This window comes from Suricata suricatta, chromosome 14 (genome assembly GCF_006229205.1).
Source record: "Suricata suricatta isolate VVHF042 chromosome 14, meerkat_22Aug2017_6uvM2_HiC, whole genome shotgun sequence".
NCBI classification, from domain to species: Eukaryota; Metazoa; Chordata; class Mammalia; order Carnivora; family Herpestidae; genus Suricata; species Suricata suricatta.
This window is the reverse complement of record NC_043713.1, coordinates 64,528,151-64,547,674: the sequence shown is the minus strand read 5'-3', so window position 1 is coordinate 64,547,674 and position 19,524 is coordinate 64,528,151. Positions and strand designations below refer to the sequence as shown.

General features: G+C 44.5%; 1 protein-coding gene across 1 annotated transcript in view; it reads right to left on the bottom strand.

The window, feature by feature from the left end:
- Positions 1 to 19,524, bottom strand: part of MYO18B (myosin XVIIIB) — a 258,552-nt gene that overhangs the window by 8,846 nt on the left and 230,182 nt on the right. The window contains exon 42 of the mRNA XM_029922290.1: positions 18,170 to 18,307. Within this exon, the coding sequence (XP_029778150.1) occupies positions 18,170 to 18,307 (138 nt within the window). The remainder of the gene's footprint in view (positions 1 to 18,169; positions 18,308 to 19,524) is intronic.

Below are 19,524 nucleotides of genomic sequence, written 5' to 3'. Positions count from 1 at the left end.
AATACAGAAGACCCAGAAGTACTGGAATTTCTACTTTCTGACCTCCAAGGCCAAGAAAATGGGCTTCAGAGGCAGACAGACATGTCCAGGTTCAAATCCTGGCTCTCTTCCACCCCAGCCATGTTTCTTGTAGAGCCAGAGATTGCTCAACTCACAGGGATCTGTGTGGAATTAGAGACAACATAGGCAATAGGTATAGTCAGTTCCCAGAGGGTCACCGGGGGCCACCTCCACCTGCCCCCAGCACTCCATGCAAGGCAAAGGGCAGTGCCCTTCAATGTGCATGTATTACTTATTCATTTCAAGCTGTTGCTACTAGTAAATGTGTGTTTAAAAATCTTGGGTGCCTGGGTGGCTCAGTCGGTTCAGTGTATGACTTCGGCTCTGGTCATGATCTCATGGTTCACGAGTTTGAGCCCCACATTGGGCTCTGTGCTGACAGCTAAGAGCCTGGTACCTGCTTCAGATTCTGTGTCTCCCTCTATCTGTGCCCCTCCCCTGTTTGCACTCTCTCTCTGTCAAAAATAAATAAAAATTTTAAAAAATTAAAAAAATCTTAATGCTTGTTCATTTTCCTTTAGTGGCCCTTTCCATAGGAACAAGAGAAGGGCCAAGGCTGAGGGCAGAAGTTCAAGAAGCAGCAGTTGCTCCTCTATGTGATTCTGCTCTGAGTGCAAGCAAAGGACAAGGGTATTGAAGTGGCTCACATTATGAGCCAGCTGCTGAGACACGTGTCTCCAGCATGAGCCACACCTCTTCCCCTGCCAGGCTGTCCGTGAACGTGGCTCCACTGTTTTACCACACGAGTAGATGCTTCATGAAATGTCCGGAGAAGAATAAAAAATCACACATGTATAGGCACACCATTTGAATGCATTTGAATGATCTCATCAGGCTCAGAATGATTGCACCATCTTGCAGACGAGGAACCTAAGTCTCACAGGTGAGAAGCCAGTCACTCAAGGTCACACTGCTAAGTGGCTGGGCCTAATTGGGAACCTCAGGTGGCCAGATCTGAACCTCACCACTCTTCCTTTCACAGCATCACATGCCCTCCAGGCAGAAGCTGAGTGGTAATCTCAGCCAGGGGAACCCATAGCTACATGTATATGGTTTTTGAAATCCACTGGCACAAAATGAACCAAAACAGTGAGTCAAGGAGAGACAAGGAGAGACATGGGACTCACTGGCATCAGACATAATCACACAGCGAAAATAATTCCAGGGTCTGAGTCTGGGCAGAGCTGGGGCCAGCTGGAGCCACAGGAAACTAGATGCAGACTTAATGACACCATGAATCATCCCCCAAGATATGCTGTCACCCCCATTCTTCATCCGCACCCTGAAATTAAAGAGGAAATTAAAAATGTATAGATGTTCTAATGCTGGTGAGGCTTGGGATGGGAAACCAAATGTCTTTATAAGATGACCCAAAGGGTTTGTGACTGCGTCCAACACAACAACGGATAATCTGTAATAAAAGCTGACACGGTGCCCACAACTGTGCGTGGTGTGATAGGGACATTTATTAAGCCCCTCTTGTGTGCCACTGAATTCTGCATAAAAATGGCTGCTGTGTCTTGTGCTTTTTAGGCTTCATAGGTGTTACTTGATTTTGTCTTCACGATGGCCCTCTATTATAATCCACTGTTGTCATCTTCTTGTGTCACAAATGAGGCTCCGAAGGATAAATAATTTGTCATATAATAAATGGAAGAACATGGAATCAAGCCAACTCTGGAGTCCATGCATCCTAAGTGCTCTGCTCTCCTTTCTTGTCCCATTTTACAGACAGGAAACTGAGGCTCCGAGAGGCACATGGGCTTGCTGAGGAAGTCATGGGCTCTGCTCTCCATCTGACTGTATGCAATGCTAGGCTGAGCTCATGGCAACTGAGGACATGCTGTCTTCCCTCCTGGTGAGCACATGCAGGAGTGGGGACTAGATTAACCCATGAAGAAGGGCCAGCAGGGCCAAAAGCTCCAAGTAAGTTGAACCTTGGCCTAAGTGCAGGTTGGCAAACGAAAGAGGTGCACAGACTTTCTGGAGGACATTGGTGGGGTTGAGTGAGTTTTGGAAGTGGGGTAGGGTTTGGGAGTGATGTCAAGAAAGACACACCATGCAGCAAGAGGCGAGGCCCGTCCCCCCACCCCCACTGCCACTTGTGAGCTTATTCAATCTGTAAAACCCTTGACAAGGGAGGGCTCATCATCTAAATCTCAAGGCAAGGAAACCAAAGCTCAGAAAGGCCATCCAGCTGCAAGGAGGAAACCATGGAGGACACCAAAGAGGTGTGTTCAGCTGCAATGAGCTTGGGTCCTCCTGGCCTGATGGTACAAAGACTCAAGTCAGATAAAAGACTCTGTAAAGATCCTATATTTCTTATCATATGATGGATACTAGGAGCCAAGATAACTCTCCAGGCTTCCTTGCTGTTCCCTCTGATCTTAAGTGGGCGATGAGTCCTTGTTGCTTTGACAAGACCAATCCAGTGACCCACCCTCAGCAGACACCTGTCTGCATACCTTCTGGGCATCTGCAAGCTTTGCCTTGGTCTCACCCATATGTTCTACTGGGTACTAGGTACTAGGTACAACGATGAACAGTTTTTGAAGAGAGCTGCCCATCAGAATCACCCCCTGGAACTCTGTACAAAAAAAAATTTCAGTGCAGTGAGGGAGTAGTGAGGGGACTGTTCTAGTTTCAAAGGAGATAAAGGCTAAACCAAGATGTGAATAAGAGGGGAAACTGTGTGGGGAGAGAGGAGATAGATGGGTACGCTCTGTACATTCAGCTTAATTTTTCTGTAATCTTTCCAAAACTTCCCCTCAAATAAACTCTACTAATTTTTTGTTTTAAAGAGAAAGATTAGGGGTGCCTGGGAGGCTCAGTTGGTTGAGCGTCCAACTTCAGCTCAGGTCATGATCTCACAGTTCGTGAGGTAGAGCCTTATGTCAGGCTCTGTGCTGACAGCTCAGAGCCTGGACCCTACTTCAGATTCTCTCTCTCTCTCTCTCTCTCTCTCTCTCTCTCCCCCAGTCATGCTCTCTTTCTGTCTCTCAAAAATGAATATGTATTAAACAATTTTGAAAAATAAAGAGAGATATTAAAGAAACAAAGTGACCAAATACAATGAATATCCTTAATAGGATACAGGGATACAGACAATTTTAGAATCTTGAGGGTAACATGGATGTTGGGATCTTGGATGACCTCATGGGTTTGTTAGTTTTCCTAGGTGCAAGAATGCTGTAATAGTTGGGGAATGTCCTTCTTCTGAGAAGGAAGATGGGAAACTATTTTAAGGAGAACCATCGTGATGTTTTCAACTTACTTGCACATTGTTTGGCATTAAAAAATGTGTTTAGATACAGACAGAAGTAGCAAAGGAAGTAAAGGCATAAATGAAGTTGATATACAAACGGTCATTGTCAAATTAAGGCTAATAATAGAGTGGATGGTGCCATACTTCAGGAGTAGAAAAATATAAGAAGAAAAAAGAAAGTGATTTGGAAGAACCATTGCTCTATATTACCAAAAAAAAAAAAAAAAGCAAACATTTTTATTCATCTTTCAATGTTCAGCCCAACTTTAGCTTCCTCCAGAAAGCCTTCACCCATCTCCCAGGCTAGAAGACATGTCTCTCCTGTGGTCCCCACAGCCCCTGTGTGACCCCCACCCCATCACTGTGTACTGCAATAGCTTGTTGACTTATTTATAACTCCCAACAAGATTGCTATGAACTAGATCATATTTTCTTCTATGAATCCCAGGTATTTTGAGTATCTCAAGGGAGGTTCATGGAATGGAAAGAATGAAGAAATGGAGGAGCCGAGGGGAGGAGGGGAACATGGAAATGTAGATAGAATGAAAAAAAGGGCTCCTCTGGCTGATCAGTTCAGACCCCATCAGCCCTACTTTTCAACCAGCCAATCCCATGTCTCTGAGCTGAAAGGCAATAGATTCAAAGCCAACATTCAGTACATTCACTGGGGTGAATGCTCCAAGTCTATCCCAAGCCAAAAGCCTGGTTTTATTGCTACAGAGTTTCATCAACTTCCCGGCTATCAGAAAAGAAAGGGCTTGAACACCTCATTCTGTACCTGGAAAAACACAGAAGGGAAGAGAGCACCTCAGCTCCTACTCTGACAAGACAGTGAAAGCACCAGGGTCTATATATACATCTTGATCTTCCAATACAATTTCTACAATGTTTTGAAAGGATGAACTGGAAATGTAAAGGCATTAAAATCTCTAACTGGACTGTAGATTCAACTTGGGACCAACACATTTGAATACATTTTCAAGGCATTCCTTCACTTTTCATAGACATTGCTGCAGCAGAACATGGTGCAAAGGCAATAGCCATAAAAAAAAAATCTTAGACATATTCATAAAAGCACCCAGTTCCTCATGAACAAACAGTTTTAAGTGAGTGTAAATTACCCAACCATCCATCCCTCCAGCCCTCCTTACATCCATCCAGTAATACACCCTCTGCTGAATCCATGATCCCGTGCAGTACAGAATCTTAAAGTCTAAAAAGCGAAGTAGATTCACCACGTTAAGACTGGAAGCAAATACGAGCGAATCTTCACATCGTCTTAGGCATGGAAACTAAAGAAGAAATGTTTACGGAGCAAAGGGAGAGAGAAGTCTAACTCAGCATTCAATTTCCAGAGATGATAGAGGAGCTTATATTAGGGAAAAGCTGCACTTAGAAAAACTAGAAAAGCTAAGTTTAAATTTACAGGCATTGGAGAGCACAGAAACCACCAAGACTTCACGGATTAAGTTCTGGAAAGACGGAAGAATGTTGAAGTGAGCCCAGCCCTGTGGCACTTTCCCCCTAGAGTCGTTTGCTATCTTGAGGAAGAAGAACTAATCTAAGAAACACACATTCAGATATTAAGACATATATACAAAGCTACATTAATTAAGGCAATGTTAAATCAGCTCAAAGAGAGACAAGTAAAACCATGGAACAGAATGGGGTCTAGAATATATATAAAATCATTTGATTTAATAGAAGATGACACAGTTTCAAAATGAGAAGAATATGATTTCTTTTAAAACAAATACACAAGAATCATTGTATATTCATATGGCAATGAATCTTAACCCCTACCTCACCACATTAATATCAATTCCTGATGAATTGCATATCTAGATATAAATGTTATATTAATAGAGCATTTATAAGAAAACACAGAGGGATATTTTCATAAATTGAGAATAGCCAAATAACTCCTCGATGGGATATAAAAAGCACCAACTGTAAAGGAAAAATATTCTGAATTCAGTTATATTGAAATGAAGAACTTCTGTTTGTCAAAATAAACCACAAGAGAATGAAAAAGGCATCGTACCAAGTGGAGTGGATCTATATGCTCAGAAAAGGACTTACATGTAGGATATAGTAAGGACTCCCACACATCAATAGAGAGACAACCCAAAAGAAAAACTATAATGGGAAAAAGACTTCATTGGACATTTCACCAAGGGGGATATCCCAACGAACAGCTAGGCACATGAAAAGCTTTATTTACCAGGAATGTGCAAGTTAAAGCCAAAAAGGTAACCCTACCTACCCATATCCACCAGGATAGCTAACGTTAGAAAAAAATGACAAAACCAAGTGTTAGCAAAAACGCAGAGTAAATGGAGGTCCCATTTCCTGCTGGTGGAAATGTAAGTTGTTACAACTGTCTTGACAATATTTACTGAAGTTGAAAATACACGTGTGGCTCAGCAATTCTATTCCTGGGTACACACCCAACAGAAATCTGAATCCATGCAACAAAAGATGTATACAAGATTGTTCATGGCAGTAGTCTTCAGATTAGAGCTAAATGAGAAACAATCTAAATGCCTATTAACAGAATGAATAAATCATTATTCTGTATTTCTACAATGGAATATTATAGACTAGAGTTTCTCTGTGGTGGCATAATTGACATTTCTTCCTGGTCAGCCCTGTGCATCATAGGATGTTCAGAGGCATCCTGGGGTTTTACAGCAGCACCTCTCTCTGTTGTGACAACAAAAAATGTCTCCAGACATGATCAACTACCTCCTGGTGGGGAGGGGGATGCAACATTGCCCCCAGTTGAGAACGGCAGTTCTGGACTATAGGGCAAAGAAAACAGAACAACATGTTATGTACAACAGTACGAATGAAGCTCAAAATCATAATATTAAAAGAAGGAAGCCAGAAGCCAAGGAGTACTTACTACTGGAAGCCAAGGAGTACTTACTACTGGATGCTTACTACTTACTACTGGATGCTTCCACCTATCTAATATAAAGTGTTAGAAGTCAGGATGGTAGTTACCCTTAAGGAAGGAGGAGCTCATGACTTGAACAGACACAAGAAGATTGCAGGGGCACCTGTGATGATCTGGTTTTGATCTGGGTAGTCATGACACAGGGAGGACGGATTTTGGAAACTTTCTTAAAGATGCACTTTCCTGGATGTGTATTTCAATAACCTACATCCCAGACATAGAGCTCAATGGGAGAACCCCAGATTCCAAAAGAATGTTCTGAACCATCAGCAATGAATCCAAGTGGTTTTTACACAACCTTGCAGCTAAATGAGATGAGCCTCAAAATTCCCAAAAGGTCCACAAGTCCACCCTTTGAGACCTGGAGTTTTAGATAGAAAATAGCCCCTATTCTCAAAGAAACCTGTCCAAGAACCCTGTTGGGTCCAAGAAAGATTCCTGGGTAGAGCTGGACTTCCGGTTCTATTTGCTCAGTCCTTGGGTCCATGGTAAATGTGTTTGCACTTACATGCTTCCAGTTTCCGCCAATCTTCTTAATACTGGTAAATATTGCTAAAACAGAATAGAACCCTTTTGTCCCCGGAAGACATAAAACCATATTCATGAGAGGCCTGTTCATCAAGTATAATCAGGATGGATTAAAATGATCCTGAGCTCTGGTTCTGAGAATGCAGAGACCAGTAAATAAATGTACTATTGAAATCAGATTCGTGGTGGATGCTCAACCGACTTTGAGAACAAGCTGTTTTTAACGCTAAGTACCATCCATTCACATTTACATAATTAATGAACTAATTACAACCGAATCTTATCTAATCATTTAAGCAGGCCTCATGTGACCCATCCAAGTCTTCCTTTTTGTAGTAGAGTGATTGCACTTCCCTGAAAGGCATAGGACTTTATTTTAAAAACAATACCCTGTAATTTAGACCTTTTTACTAATTCAAGCCAGCCTCATCCCACAGAAGAAATAAACGGGGAGAAAGGAAGTTGGTGTCTCAATCTTGTTCTTTTTTAAACTAAGAGCTGCAAGCCGCGAGTATAGGGCTGCAAATGTTTACAGAAAGCAAATTTTCCCCAGAAAAAGGAAACGTTGTCATGCCATCGTTTAGCCAAACGAACAGCGGTTGTGTTAAATCGGCACCAAAGCAAATGATACATACAACAGTAATTAGCGAAGATTACACAGTAATTAAAATCACGATGATTATGTGAGTGAGAATAATTTATACAATAATCTCCACGCTCACATTGCAATATGGTACAAGTCCAATAGCAACAGTGGAGAGCCATGTTTGGTAATAAATTCAAATCACAGCGTCACTAATTATGTGGTGATAGATTGGTCATTGAAATTTAGGGATAGAGAAAGTCTCTGACCAGGGTACACACAATTTTATTTGGATTTCCCAAGGCTACCAAATGGGGACTTTAAGCACATGAATATGTTTTCTCTGTTCTCACTCTCCTCTCCTGTCCCTTCTCCAACCCCTGTCCCCTAACTCTGTCTGCATAATTTTGTCCATTCCCATAATTCAACCTTCCCCTTGGTGGAGAACATTTGCTGTGCCTATTTGTTTTAAGTTTATCTGTCCACTAGTATTCTTCTGCTTCATGTAAGGCACTCCATTGTCCTTTGGGGAAACTCGTCCTCCCTCAGTGTTCCTGTGGTTTGGGTGGGAATAACCCCATCTCCCAGAGCCAGGTGAGAATGCCAACTTGAGCCTAAGGTAAAAGGCCCCTTCATTCCCCTTATCCATTCTGAGTGGTTTGGAACAGACATGTGATTCCCTTTGGGCCAATGAAAGCTAAGCTCTGGATTTTTGTGGATTGTTTAGAAGAGAGAAGCTCTCTTTTGGACTCGGAGTGGTGCAGGCATGCGCTTGAAGATCTTGGCCGCCATCTTGCTAATTCAGAAAAAAGCCGATGTAGAGAAGAGTGGAGCAGAGAGGCTGCTGAGGGATCAAATCCCCATGATCATTTTCGAATCCCTGGATCCAGGAATGCTTGAAGCTAGATCTACCTTTGGTTTCCAAGCTGTATGAGAATACTATTTTTCATTTTGTATAAGCCAGTTTAAGTTGGGTTTTATGTCATCTATTACCACCCCCCTCCAAATCCTAACCATTACATTATGCAGAGAAATTCTGGAATCTCTATGAATCCAGACTAGAGTTCAAAACCTCTGGACAATTCCAACTGAATGTCCTCAAACATATTAAGTTCAACCTATTTAAAACCATTCACTAAAATTTCACTTTCATTGGCAAGGGATTCTCCATTGTGCTCATGGCTTTCTGCTGCAAGTCTGGCCCACATCCACGATGTCTGGCATGTGAGATTATTATAACCTGGTTATAGGTTTCTCTAGTCTTGCCTGTCAGCATCTCTGCCTCCCACAGCGGCACCACCCATCCTGGCCAGGGAGCAAGGAAGGAGGGTGGAAGAGAACAACTCTTGTCTCTTAAACACCATAGTTTTGAGGCTTCCACCAACCATGCTATAAGCTGTTAGCTGTTAATTCTCTGATCCTGCAAAGGGGATAGAATCATGGAGGAGGGGCTGTGACTCACACACTATAACAAGCTCATGGTCAAGTGGTTAATAAGTTTGGATTAGAAACCAGATCTATCCCACTGCAAGGTCTGATGTCTCCTCCTTACCTCCTTTGAAGCGTGTCTGCAAGCCCTTTGCCAGATCTGGTTTAACACAGTGCCCATCACTCGCCTCTGCCCTCGGTCTGCACTCTGGGGTAGCTGAGTGAGGCCCAGACCTTGAGTATTCCCCTCTATAGTCCATCAGTCTGGAAAATCCACCCTTGGTGTTGAACCAGCATCACCCTTCAAATCACTCTCACGAGGGGCCATCTAATGTCTATCCACTGTCATTCATTTGTTCCATGAATATTTACTGAGTATCTACTATGTGTCAGGCACTATGGTAGGTGCTGAGGTACAAGAAGAAAAAGATGAGGTTTGTTTCCTTAAAAGGCTCACAGCCCCCTGAGGGAGAAAGACACCCAAACAGATAAGCTCAATGTAATATGATAAGCGCTATGGGAGAGGGAATATCATGGACAAAAGGTCAAAGAGGAGGTAAGAACTTAGTGCATTAGGGACAGCGATAATCCATATGGGGCACAAAATAGGAAGAAGACATGGAGGGTAGTGAGACCAGAAAGGTAGGCAAAAGCTGATCATGGAGGGCACTGTAAGCCTGCTGAGGTGTCTGAATTCCATCCTGTTCTATCCTGGAGGGCAGAGATCACCAAAGTTTTTGTGTTAAGGGCTGATGGCTATTATTTTTAGCTTAAAGGCCATCTGATCTCCATTACAACTACTCAGTTCTGCCATCATGGTGCAAAAATAGTCGTAAGCAATCTATCAAATCAAAAGCAAAAACGTGAGAAAGGCTGTGTTCCAATAAAACTTTATTTACAAAATCAGGTCAGGGGCCAGATTTGGCAGGAGTTTACTGACTCTTGCAGTAAGAGATGGGAAGCCACTGAAACTAGACTTTCATTTTAAAGGCATCATACTGGCTGAATTGTAGAGGGGGGATCAAGGTAGGATGGTACTGGAAGTTCTTGTCAGCATCTAGGCCAGAAATGACAGTAGCCTGACTTATAGGTGTTGGTGGTGAGGATGAATAGAAGCAGAGAGAGGCATGAATGTTGAGATGGGGCAGAATAAACAAGGTTTGGGGATATGTTGACTATGAGGATGAAAGAGAAGGGATGAGAGGCTGAGGTCCCAGCTTGGGTAGCTTTATGAATGAGGGAACCCCCAAATGACACTGTTAACACAGAGAGGGCGGGAAGGCAGGAGTTTTCTCCTAGATATGCTGAGTTAAGACATATGGGAGCCATGTGGTTGGTGATCTTCTCAGTGTAGACAGTGAGAGACGATGTCCGCATTTAAAACCCAGGAGAACGGAAGAGTTGGAGATCTAGATTTGGGGTTTTTCCACTTACAGTGGGGGAGTGAAAACTCAAAGGAGGAGCATCTGGGATCAGGTAGAAAGCAACACAGCCAGGTGAAGGCAGCACCCTGTGAACCACCTTCCCCCACATTTGGGGGTTGGGGGTGGGAAGGAAAAGACCAGGGGTTTGAGGAGCTCCAAGAAGCAGAAATGTCTAAGAGGCAAAGCAAACAGAGAAGTGTTTGGCAGTTGCCAACACCAGGGATAAGTCCAGAAAAAAAGATCAAGACTGGAAAACGTCCCCCGATTTGTCCCTTGGGAATCTGCTTGCAAGCTGAGGCAGGTTTCAGGGAGTGGTGGGCGCCAGGTCCTGGGTTGTAGGGAACGAGACACAAATGTGGGTGCAGATGGTGCATGTGGACCCAGACTCTGAAGAAGCCTGGCTCAAAATAAGAGAAAAAGGAAGACCTCAGTGGGGCAGCAGGTGACTGGGAAGCATACCTTTAGGATGGGGAGGCTGCAAGATGTTTCTAACTTGAGAAGAAGGACAACAGGAATGGGGCCTTGAGGGGACAGGAGAGGGAGGGGACACTAAGCGGGGCAGGGAGCTATGGCAGACAGGGGTGCGTGGAGTGCAGAATGGATGCTGACAGCCCAGATCTTGTCTTCTGAGATCAGAGGGAAGATGGAGGGTGGGTAGAGATGAACTTATAGACACCATGGGAATGGAGGCCCTTAGTTGTCTTTTCTTAGAATGAACCAAGAGTTGTGGGCGTGTCTCCTTAGAGTGAGGGACAGGGGCAGAAGGTCGAGTGAGGATGGTCTGAAATAACCGTGCAGTAAGATGACAGAGGTGACTGACCTCTGACAAGACCTCAGCAGTCTACTCCACCGGGTCAGTCAATGCCTGTCGGTGCAGGGAGCCTGCAGGACAGTGTGAGAGACCAGGGCTGGGGGTCTGTGGGCTTGGAGAGGTAAAGCGGGGACTCTCCTCGGAAAGCCTGATGTGCCGTGAAGACAAGAGGGAAGTGGGGAGAGGTCCCCTGATTGAATGCTCTTCCCTGCTGGACTGTGGCCAGAGAGGCCCCGCACGTGACAGGAGCCAAGGGGACCATCCCTGGATGGCCCTGGCACCACCTGCAGCCAGGTGTTAAGAGAGATTCCTGAGCCGAGCGTTACTGCCACGGCTGAACCCATAAACTTGCCCTCTGGGGGCCACGAAGGTAATTTAGTGTCTCCATCTCCAGGAGCTCTTGCATTTATCAGCGGCAGCTGTGCGGTTCCTGGCCTGTAAATCATAAGGCTCTAGGTGTATTTCTCTTGGGCTGACGTCCTTTATAAATAATGCAGGGAATGCTTTTATTTTTCTGGCGGAAGACTGCTTTCTCTCTCTCCTCTGTTTTTAAAGTGACCTTCTTTCTCAGTCACATTCGAAACGTCCAAGAGACTCATTTATTGAGCCCTATGACGTGCCAGGTAACGTGGGGCTGGGGACACAGGCGTCTCAGGCTTGACTCCCATAGGGCCTTCCGGCAGAAAGGACCCTGACACGAGCTGGCACCCAGATCTGGTGGTAGTACCTAGTCAAGTCTAAAACGCAAATGTCCTTGGACCCAGAGAATCATCTGCCCATATGGATAAGATTATGTGTGTTTTTAATTTTTAAAAAATTTAAATTTTTATTTATTTTGAGAGAGAGAGAGAGAGAGAGTGCATGCATGAGCAGGGGAGGGGCCGAGAGACAGGGAGAGAGAGAATTCTAAGCAGCTTCCACACTCAGTGCACGAGCCCTTTGCGGGGCTCCATCTCACAACTGCAAGATCACGACATGAGCAGGTGTCAAGATGCCTCACTGACCAAGCCACCCAGGCACCCCAAATGTGCTTACAAGCTCAGAGCAAATACCTTGAAAATAGCTAAAAACGAAACAAAAAGACTTTAATTAAAGAAGCCATGGTTTACCTTGCCGATCTCTTGCAGATCTTTACGAGAATGATAAGAGACCTAGGCAAACTGATAAGGAATAATCGCCAAAATATACTGTTGAGGGATGTTGAAGGAGAGAAGCCCATTCTGAGAATTTATGTATAGCATGACATACATAATAAAGCATAATATGATTTATGTCTTTTATTTTTTTATTTAAAAATTTTTTTACGTTTATTTATTATTGACAGATAGAGACAGAGCACCAACAGGGAAGGGGCAGAGAGAGGAGACACAGAAGCCAATGCACTCTCCAGGCTCTCAGCAAGCTGGTAGCACAGAGCCTGACGTGGGGCCCGAACCCCTGAACCACGAGATCATGATCTGAGCTGAAGTTGGACGCTCAACCGACTGAGCCACCGAAGTGCCCCTATGTCTTTTAAAAGCCCACGAATATGCCTTATATTTGTTACTGGCACATCTATGTTTAAAAGTCTACAGAGAAAGATATGGAAGGGTGCACACTGAATTGACGATGGCGGACACCTTTGGGAAGGGAGCTGAGATGGGGGTCGCCGTGGCTAAGAGGATTTTCGCTTTCTCTGTTACATTTTAAGTTCTTGAAGGGGGAAGTATTTATAGATTACTTGTGCAATTAAAAATTGCTGTAAGGCACTTGAGCTCCAAGCCAGGACTTTATTATACATTTGGGTAAGATATTTCCTTCCCCAGACCTCCACGTTGCCCATCTGCATAATGAACAAATCAGATCAGATAATCCTATAGGTTCCTTCCAACTCAGAAGTTCTTACATCTTTAAATTGTAAACATATTCTAAGGACAGTGCTCAACTTTTTTCAGGGATTGATGCCATGGGATCTGGCACTCAGTAGGTATCTTTTGAATGACTGCGGAATGTCGAATAATAATCCTGGTGCAGTTTTAATATTAAGAACAGTGGTTTGCCAGGAAATACTGCAGGTGCATAATCTGCACCCACCCACCTTGGATAAATGTCAGAGAGCCATGGCAAATGCAGGCTTTGGAGGGATTCAAACCTGGGTTCGAATACCGGCTCTTGCACTTACTTGATATGGGACACTGATCAATTACCGGCCCTCTGTGACTCTCAGTCAGTGCTGAGCTGTGACCAAGTATGGTTAATATTTCTGTTCCCGCCTTGATGTTGTGGTCAGTTATTCACTCGACAAATATTCATTAAGCACCAAGTGGGTGCCAGCCCCAGGGATACAGATGTAAAGAAAATAGACAAGAAGTTTATGGTCCCTTCCTTGCCTCCTGTCCTTCAACTGTCCCCGGAGCAGGCACCCCTGCTCTGAGCTGTCCTGGCACAAGCCTGAGGACTCGGAAGGGGAGCGGAGAAGAGAAGGGGGGTTGGCCCTGGCGAGAGCTGCCTGAGGCACAGCTGTAGGAGCGGGGTCAGAGCATCTGTGCCTGAATCCGTTGTCTCCTCTCTCTGGACCTCTGTAACATCGGGGTAATGTCTGCCTCCTGGGCTTCCTCTGGGCATTGAACAGACACCGACACGAATAAAGCTAATTTTCTTGAGCTCTCTCTAGGCGCCAGGCTCCGAATGAAGACAAATGTGTGCATCATCTTATTAACCTGACAACAACCTAGATTTATCCACAAAGAAACACGGATGGAGAAGTTGAAAGATCTTGCCCCAGATCTCGCTGCTGCAAAGGAGCAAATAAAGGGATGGAATCCACATGCTGTCACTTCCATTCAGGGACCAAAGCCACTGTAGCCTCCCACCTCCATTCCAATGGGTGTTCAACCACGTAGGATGTAACCAAAGGGCTAAGGGTCCTTGTCACACACCCGACTGCAGACATGCCTCGGGATATTTCGGGTTCTGTTCCACACTCTCGCAATAAAGTGAGTATCTCAATAAAGATTGATTATTGCTTCCCAGTGCACATTAAAGTTAGGTGTGCACTACTAATACACGGTAGTCTGTTAAATGCGCAACAGCATTATGTCTTTAAAAAGCATCATTTAAGGGCCCCCTGGGTGGTTTAGTCAGTTAGGCTTCTGACTTCGGCTCAGGTCATGATGTCGCAGTCTGCAAGTCTGAGCCCCACGTTGGGCTCTGTGCTGACAGCTTGAAGCCTGGAGCCTGTCTTCCTATTCTGTGTCTCCCTCTTTCTCTGCCCCTCCCCCACTCGCACTCTGTCTCTCTCTCTCTCAAAAATAAACAAACATTAAGAAGGCATGATTAAGTACATACCTTAATTAAACCTTTATTGCTAAAAATGTGAACCGTCATCTGAGCTTTCGGCAAGTCATCATCTTTTTTATTGGTGGAGGATCCGGCCTCAATGGAGACGGCTGCTGGCTAATCAGGGTGGGGGTGGCTGAAGGCTGGGGTGGCTGTGGCAGTTTCTTAAAACAAGGCCACACATCGTGTGCCACATCAGTGGACTCTCTTTTGCAAATGATTTCTCTGTAGCAGGCGATGGTGTTTGATAGCATTTTACCCACAGTAGAAACTCTTTCGAAATCAGAGACTGTCCTTTCAAACTCCACCACTGTTTTCTCAATTATGTGTATAGAACATTCTCAATGCTTTCTTGTCACATCAACAGTCTTCACAGCATCCTCACCAGGAGCAGCTTCCTTCTCCAGAAGCCGCTCTCTGCTCATCCATGAGAAGCAGCTCCTCCTCTGTTCACGTTGACCACGAGTTTCTAGCAATTCAACCCCATCTTCAGGCCCCCTTCCAACCCCCGCTCACCTGCCATCTCCATCCCATCCACAGCTGCTGCCCCCACTCGAGTCTTGAACCCTCAATGTCCTCCTTGAGGGGACAGAATCCATGTCTTCAGCACTCCTGTCAATGCCACTATCTTGACCTCTCCTGTGAATCAAGAATGTTCTTAACGTTCTTTAGAATGGTGAATGCTTTCCAGAAGGTTTCCAGTTTGCCCAGATCCATCAGAGGACTTCCTGTCTATGGGACCTCTCTACACTTTCCGATATATTTCCCCAATAATAAGACATGAAAGTTGAAATTTCTCCTTGGGCCACGGGCTGCAGAATGGATGCTGTGTTAGCAGCCTGAAAACAACATTAATCCCGCCGTACCTCTCCATGCTGTCAGAACTCCCGGGCGGCCCAGTGTGCTACCAATGAGCAGGAATATTTGGCAAGGAATCTTCTAGTTCTTTTTTTAATTATGTTTTAAATTTTATTTTTCTAAATGTTCTTTTTGAGAGAGAGAGAGACAAAGAGTGAGCAGCGGAGGGACAGAGAGAGAGGGAGATACAGAATCTGAAGCAGGCTCAGGCTCCAGCACAGAGTCTGACATAGGGCTCAAACTCAGGAACCATGAGATCATGACCTGAGCTGAAGTCGGATGCTTAACCGACTGAGCCACCCAGGCACCCCAGGAATCTTCTAGTTCTGAGCAGTAGGTCTCAACAGCTGGCTTGAGATATTCAGGAAACCATGTTGTAAGCAGATGTGCTGTCCTCCGGGCTCTGTTGTTCCATTTACAGAGCACAGGCAGGGTAGATTTAGCATAATGCTTATGGGCCTTCGGGTTCTCAGACTGATAAATGAGACCTGGCCTCCACTCAAAGACACCAGCTGTACTAGCCCCTAACAAGTGGGTGGGTCAGCCTCTCCCTTGGAGCTTTGAGGTCAGGCATTGACTTCTCCTCTCCAGCTATGAACATCCTCCGACTGTGGGCACTTCTGTCCGCACCGGACATCTGCTCTTTGGTGCAGCCACCTTCACCTTCACGAATGATCTGAGCTAGATCTCTGGATAACTTGCTTCAGCTTCTACACGAGCGCCTGCTGCTTCACACCCAGCACTTTTGCAGTACAGAGACACTTCTTTCCTTAAACCTCATGAGCCAACCTCAGCTAGCTTCACACATTGCTCCTGCAGCTTCTGCACCTCTCTCAGTCTTCACAGAATGGAGGAGAGTTCAGGCCCAGCTCTGGATCAGGCTTTGGCTTAAGGAAGTGTTGTGCCAGGGTTGAGCTTCAGCCTGACCGCTGAAACCTTCTCCATATCAGCAGCAAGGCTGTTTCTTTCCTTATTGTTCATGCATTCACTGGAGTAGCATTTGTCATTTCCTTCTAGAATTTTGTGTCCATTGGTTGGCTAAGAGTTTAGCACAAGAGGCTCAGCTTTCGGCCTCTCTGAGCTTTTGCAGTGTCTTCCTTGTCAAGATGAATCATTTCTAGCTTTTGATTTAAAGGGGGACACGTGTGATTTTTCCTTTCACGTGCACACTTGGAGGCCACCGTAGGGTTATTCATTGGCCTCATAATTCATTGGCCTTAATATTGTTGTGTTGCAGGAAACAGGGAGGCCCGAGGACAGGGAGGGGGGTTGGGGAATGGCGGGTCAGTAGAGGCACACACACAACACTTACTGATTGGGTTCACCATCTTATATGGTCGTGTTCCGAGCACCCCAGGATAACGACATCAGTAATATCAGAGACTGTGGATCACAGATCGCCATAACAAATGAAGTAATTAGGGGAAAGTTTGAAAGGTCGCAAGAATTACCAAAACGTGACACAGAGAGACAGAGCAAATGCAATTGGAGAAACGGCACCTATAGACTTGCTTGACAGACCCCCCGTTTGTAAGTAAAACCATTCCTGACAGCGGTAGAGGGAACACAACAAAACGTGGTATGCCCATATGAGTGTAATTACAACACTTGGTATTATGTTAATGGGCATTTACATGCTGCTATGGCTGTCTCCAGTTCTGCTTTGCTGCCTGACGCACTGGCTGATGCGGAAAAATGAGGTGTTTACTTATCAGGAGAGAAAAGGTCTTCATCCTTTGGGGTTCACAGAGGAGGTAGCTCTTTCTGCATACAGGCCTTTGCTTTTAATTAAGAGCAGTAATCAGATCATCTTGCTTTAATCAACTTCCCTGATGCATCCCCACTCTTGGAACCTCTCTTTGATATTTTTGATGTCAAGTTTTTCAGCCTAAGATTATCTGCAGGCATGTGTCAGACATTTGCCATTTGCTGAATATGCCTGAAAGGTTAGCGTGAACTTCCGCCCCCTTCTTTTTGTAGAGACAGCCCCCTCCTTGAGCGCAAACACATTTCAAGTCAGGAAGGGATTGTCTGCATTGGTTCCTTGAGTCTCTGACTTTTCTTTCTATCTTATCACATTGGGTCTTCTGTTATCACACAAGCAGCATGCATTTCATCTTAATTACACATCTGTTTAATCCATAATTTCTGATTTATGGCCATTAGCTCCTAATTACAAGAGGGCCGCCCTTGAAAAGGAAAACCAAATGAGCTGAGAGAAACGAGGCTGAAAAACAAGGGCAATGATGGATCTAAGCCCTAAACTAAGGTGCATCCCGAGGCCCGTTAGTTGAAGGAACCTATTGTTGGCAGCCCTACAGATCTGTGAGTGTTTCATCTCAGGCTGCAACTGAATCCATCACCCTCTGTGGTGGGGAAAACATAAAACCTTGACATTCAGAACAAAGGTAAAATCTCTGAGGGAGAAATTATCCAGCCTTACTGTCAATGATACTGATTCACCATTAACAAGAAGAACAACAAACTCAAATATGGAAACACTTATGTGAATATGTTTACAAAAGAAAAATTTAAATCCAGAACCATCCATAAATGGAAAACAAGTAGAGCTTGCTTTAGATAGAAGGAAACTATAATAAATCCACAGTTATTTAAAAAATGTTCCCCACATGCTTTTTAAAAAATCATCTTGAAAACCATGCTTTAGGAAGGGCTGCATTAGATCCTCATCATTTAACTGTTTGGAGCAGTAAATGCAATTATATTTCCTGTTGCGCAGATGAGGACGTGAAGACTCAGAGAAGGTAATCAAACTGCCTACAGTCATTCAGCTAAGAAGTGGCAGGGTCATAACTCAAACTGGCCAAGACCATGCCTAGGCTGGAGAAAGTGGAAGAATGAACAACAACCTTTGAAGGACGAGATTTTTCAAGTTGTTGGACATCCAGAGGCAGCAGGGAGATACTCTTACCTGGGGCTGAGGGTGTGGCTACTGATGACCGACTGTCGAGACGGGGTCCTCATGGTATCTGTGGCCAGGGACAGAGTACAACTCAGCCAGGACTGCAGACTGCCTTCTGGCTGGGAGCTGAGGATGGAGATGTTATCTCTAGAACCAGAAGATAGGATGCTGTCATCACAATGACAAACACAGTAAAGGCAATAACTAGATACTAACCCTCAAGAATAAGCCAAGCATGTGCTAAATGCTGTACATGCATAATGTCAATCAGTGCCCACAACACCATCCCTGAGAGATGAGAGCCTGTGTTGTCCCCATTTTATAGATGAGAGTAAATGGGATTTGGAGAGGCCCACTTGGGTCTTGCTGAGGTCATCCACCTAGTAAGTGATAAAGTTGGAAAACAAACCCTGTTTTTTTCTGATTCCAATGCCCATGCTACTAACTGCTGCTCTTCCTTAGGGAGCTAAACACTCTAATATAGATATTGAGGCAAATCTGATGTTAGAGTACAATTTGGCATTGAATTTTATACCAAATGATAAGTCCATGGAATACGTCAAGCGTGAAGGTCTTAACTTCTTGCCTGCCTTAACCAGAATGTCTTTGTAGACAGAGCCTTTGCTTTATGTCCCCTAATTCTGAAAGCAGCACAGGGTGAGGCTATGGGGGCCCATCACTGATGTGGGTACTCAATGATTATTTTGGTTTGTTTAGTTGATATACTCACTCAACTATATCTATCAATATTTATAACTATACATCTATTTTGTTATCTGTATCTACATATGCCTATATTTGTATCTGTCTATAAATTCATTTGTTTGTTTATAGCATACTCTATGCCAGGCCCCATGGGAAGGACCTATAAACATGAACCCAACACTTAACTTGTCCTCAAGACTCCACCTACCAGAGTAGATATCTATAGAAATAACCACAAAATAAAGGAGAAAATTATTAATGCCATAGAGAGGGACAGAAAGTAGGAGAATTAGGAAAGAGCCTTGATTAGCTTCTTAGAGGCATAAGGGAAGGCATCAAGCAGTGATAATTGAGCAATGACTTGTCTGAAGGTTGGGGGTTGGCCATGCAGGGCCTGGAGAAAGGAATTTGAGCTGGAGGGAACAGAATACACATAGATATGGAGGTTGGAAAAGGGCAAGGCATGGATGATATGCAATATAGGAGTCCCAGGTAGAGAGCCAAGTAAGGGTCAGGTATGTGTGGGGCTCGAATGTCAGTCTTAAAAGTCTATTCTGAGGCAATAGGAAGCCATTGAAAGTATTTGACAGAGACAGTGGTATGATGAGTCATGGGCTTCTCTGTCTAGAAGAAGTTGTGCAGTTCAGTAATATGTCCCC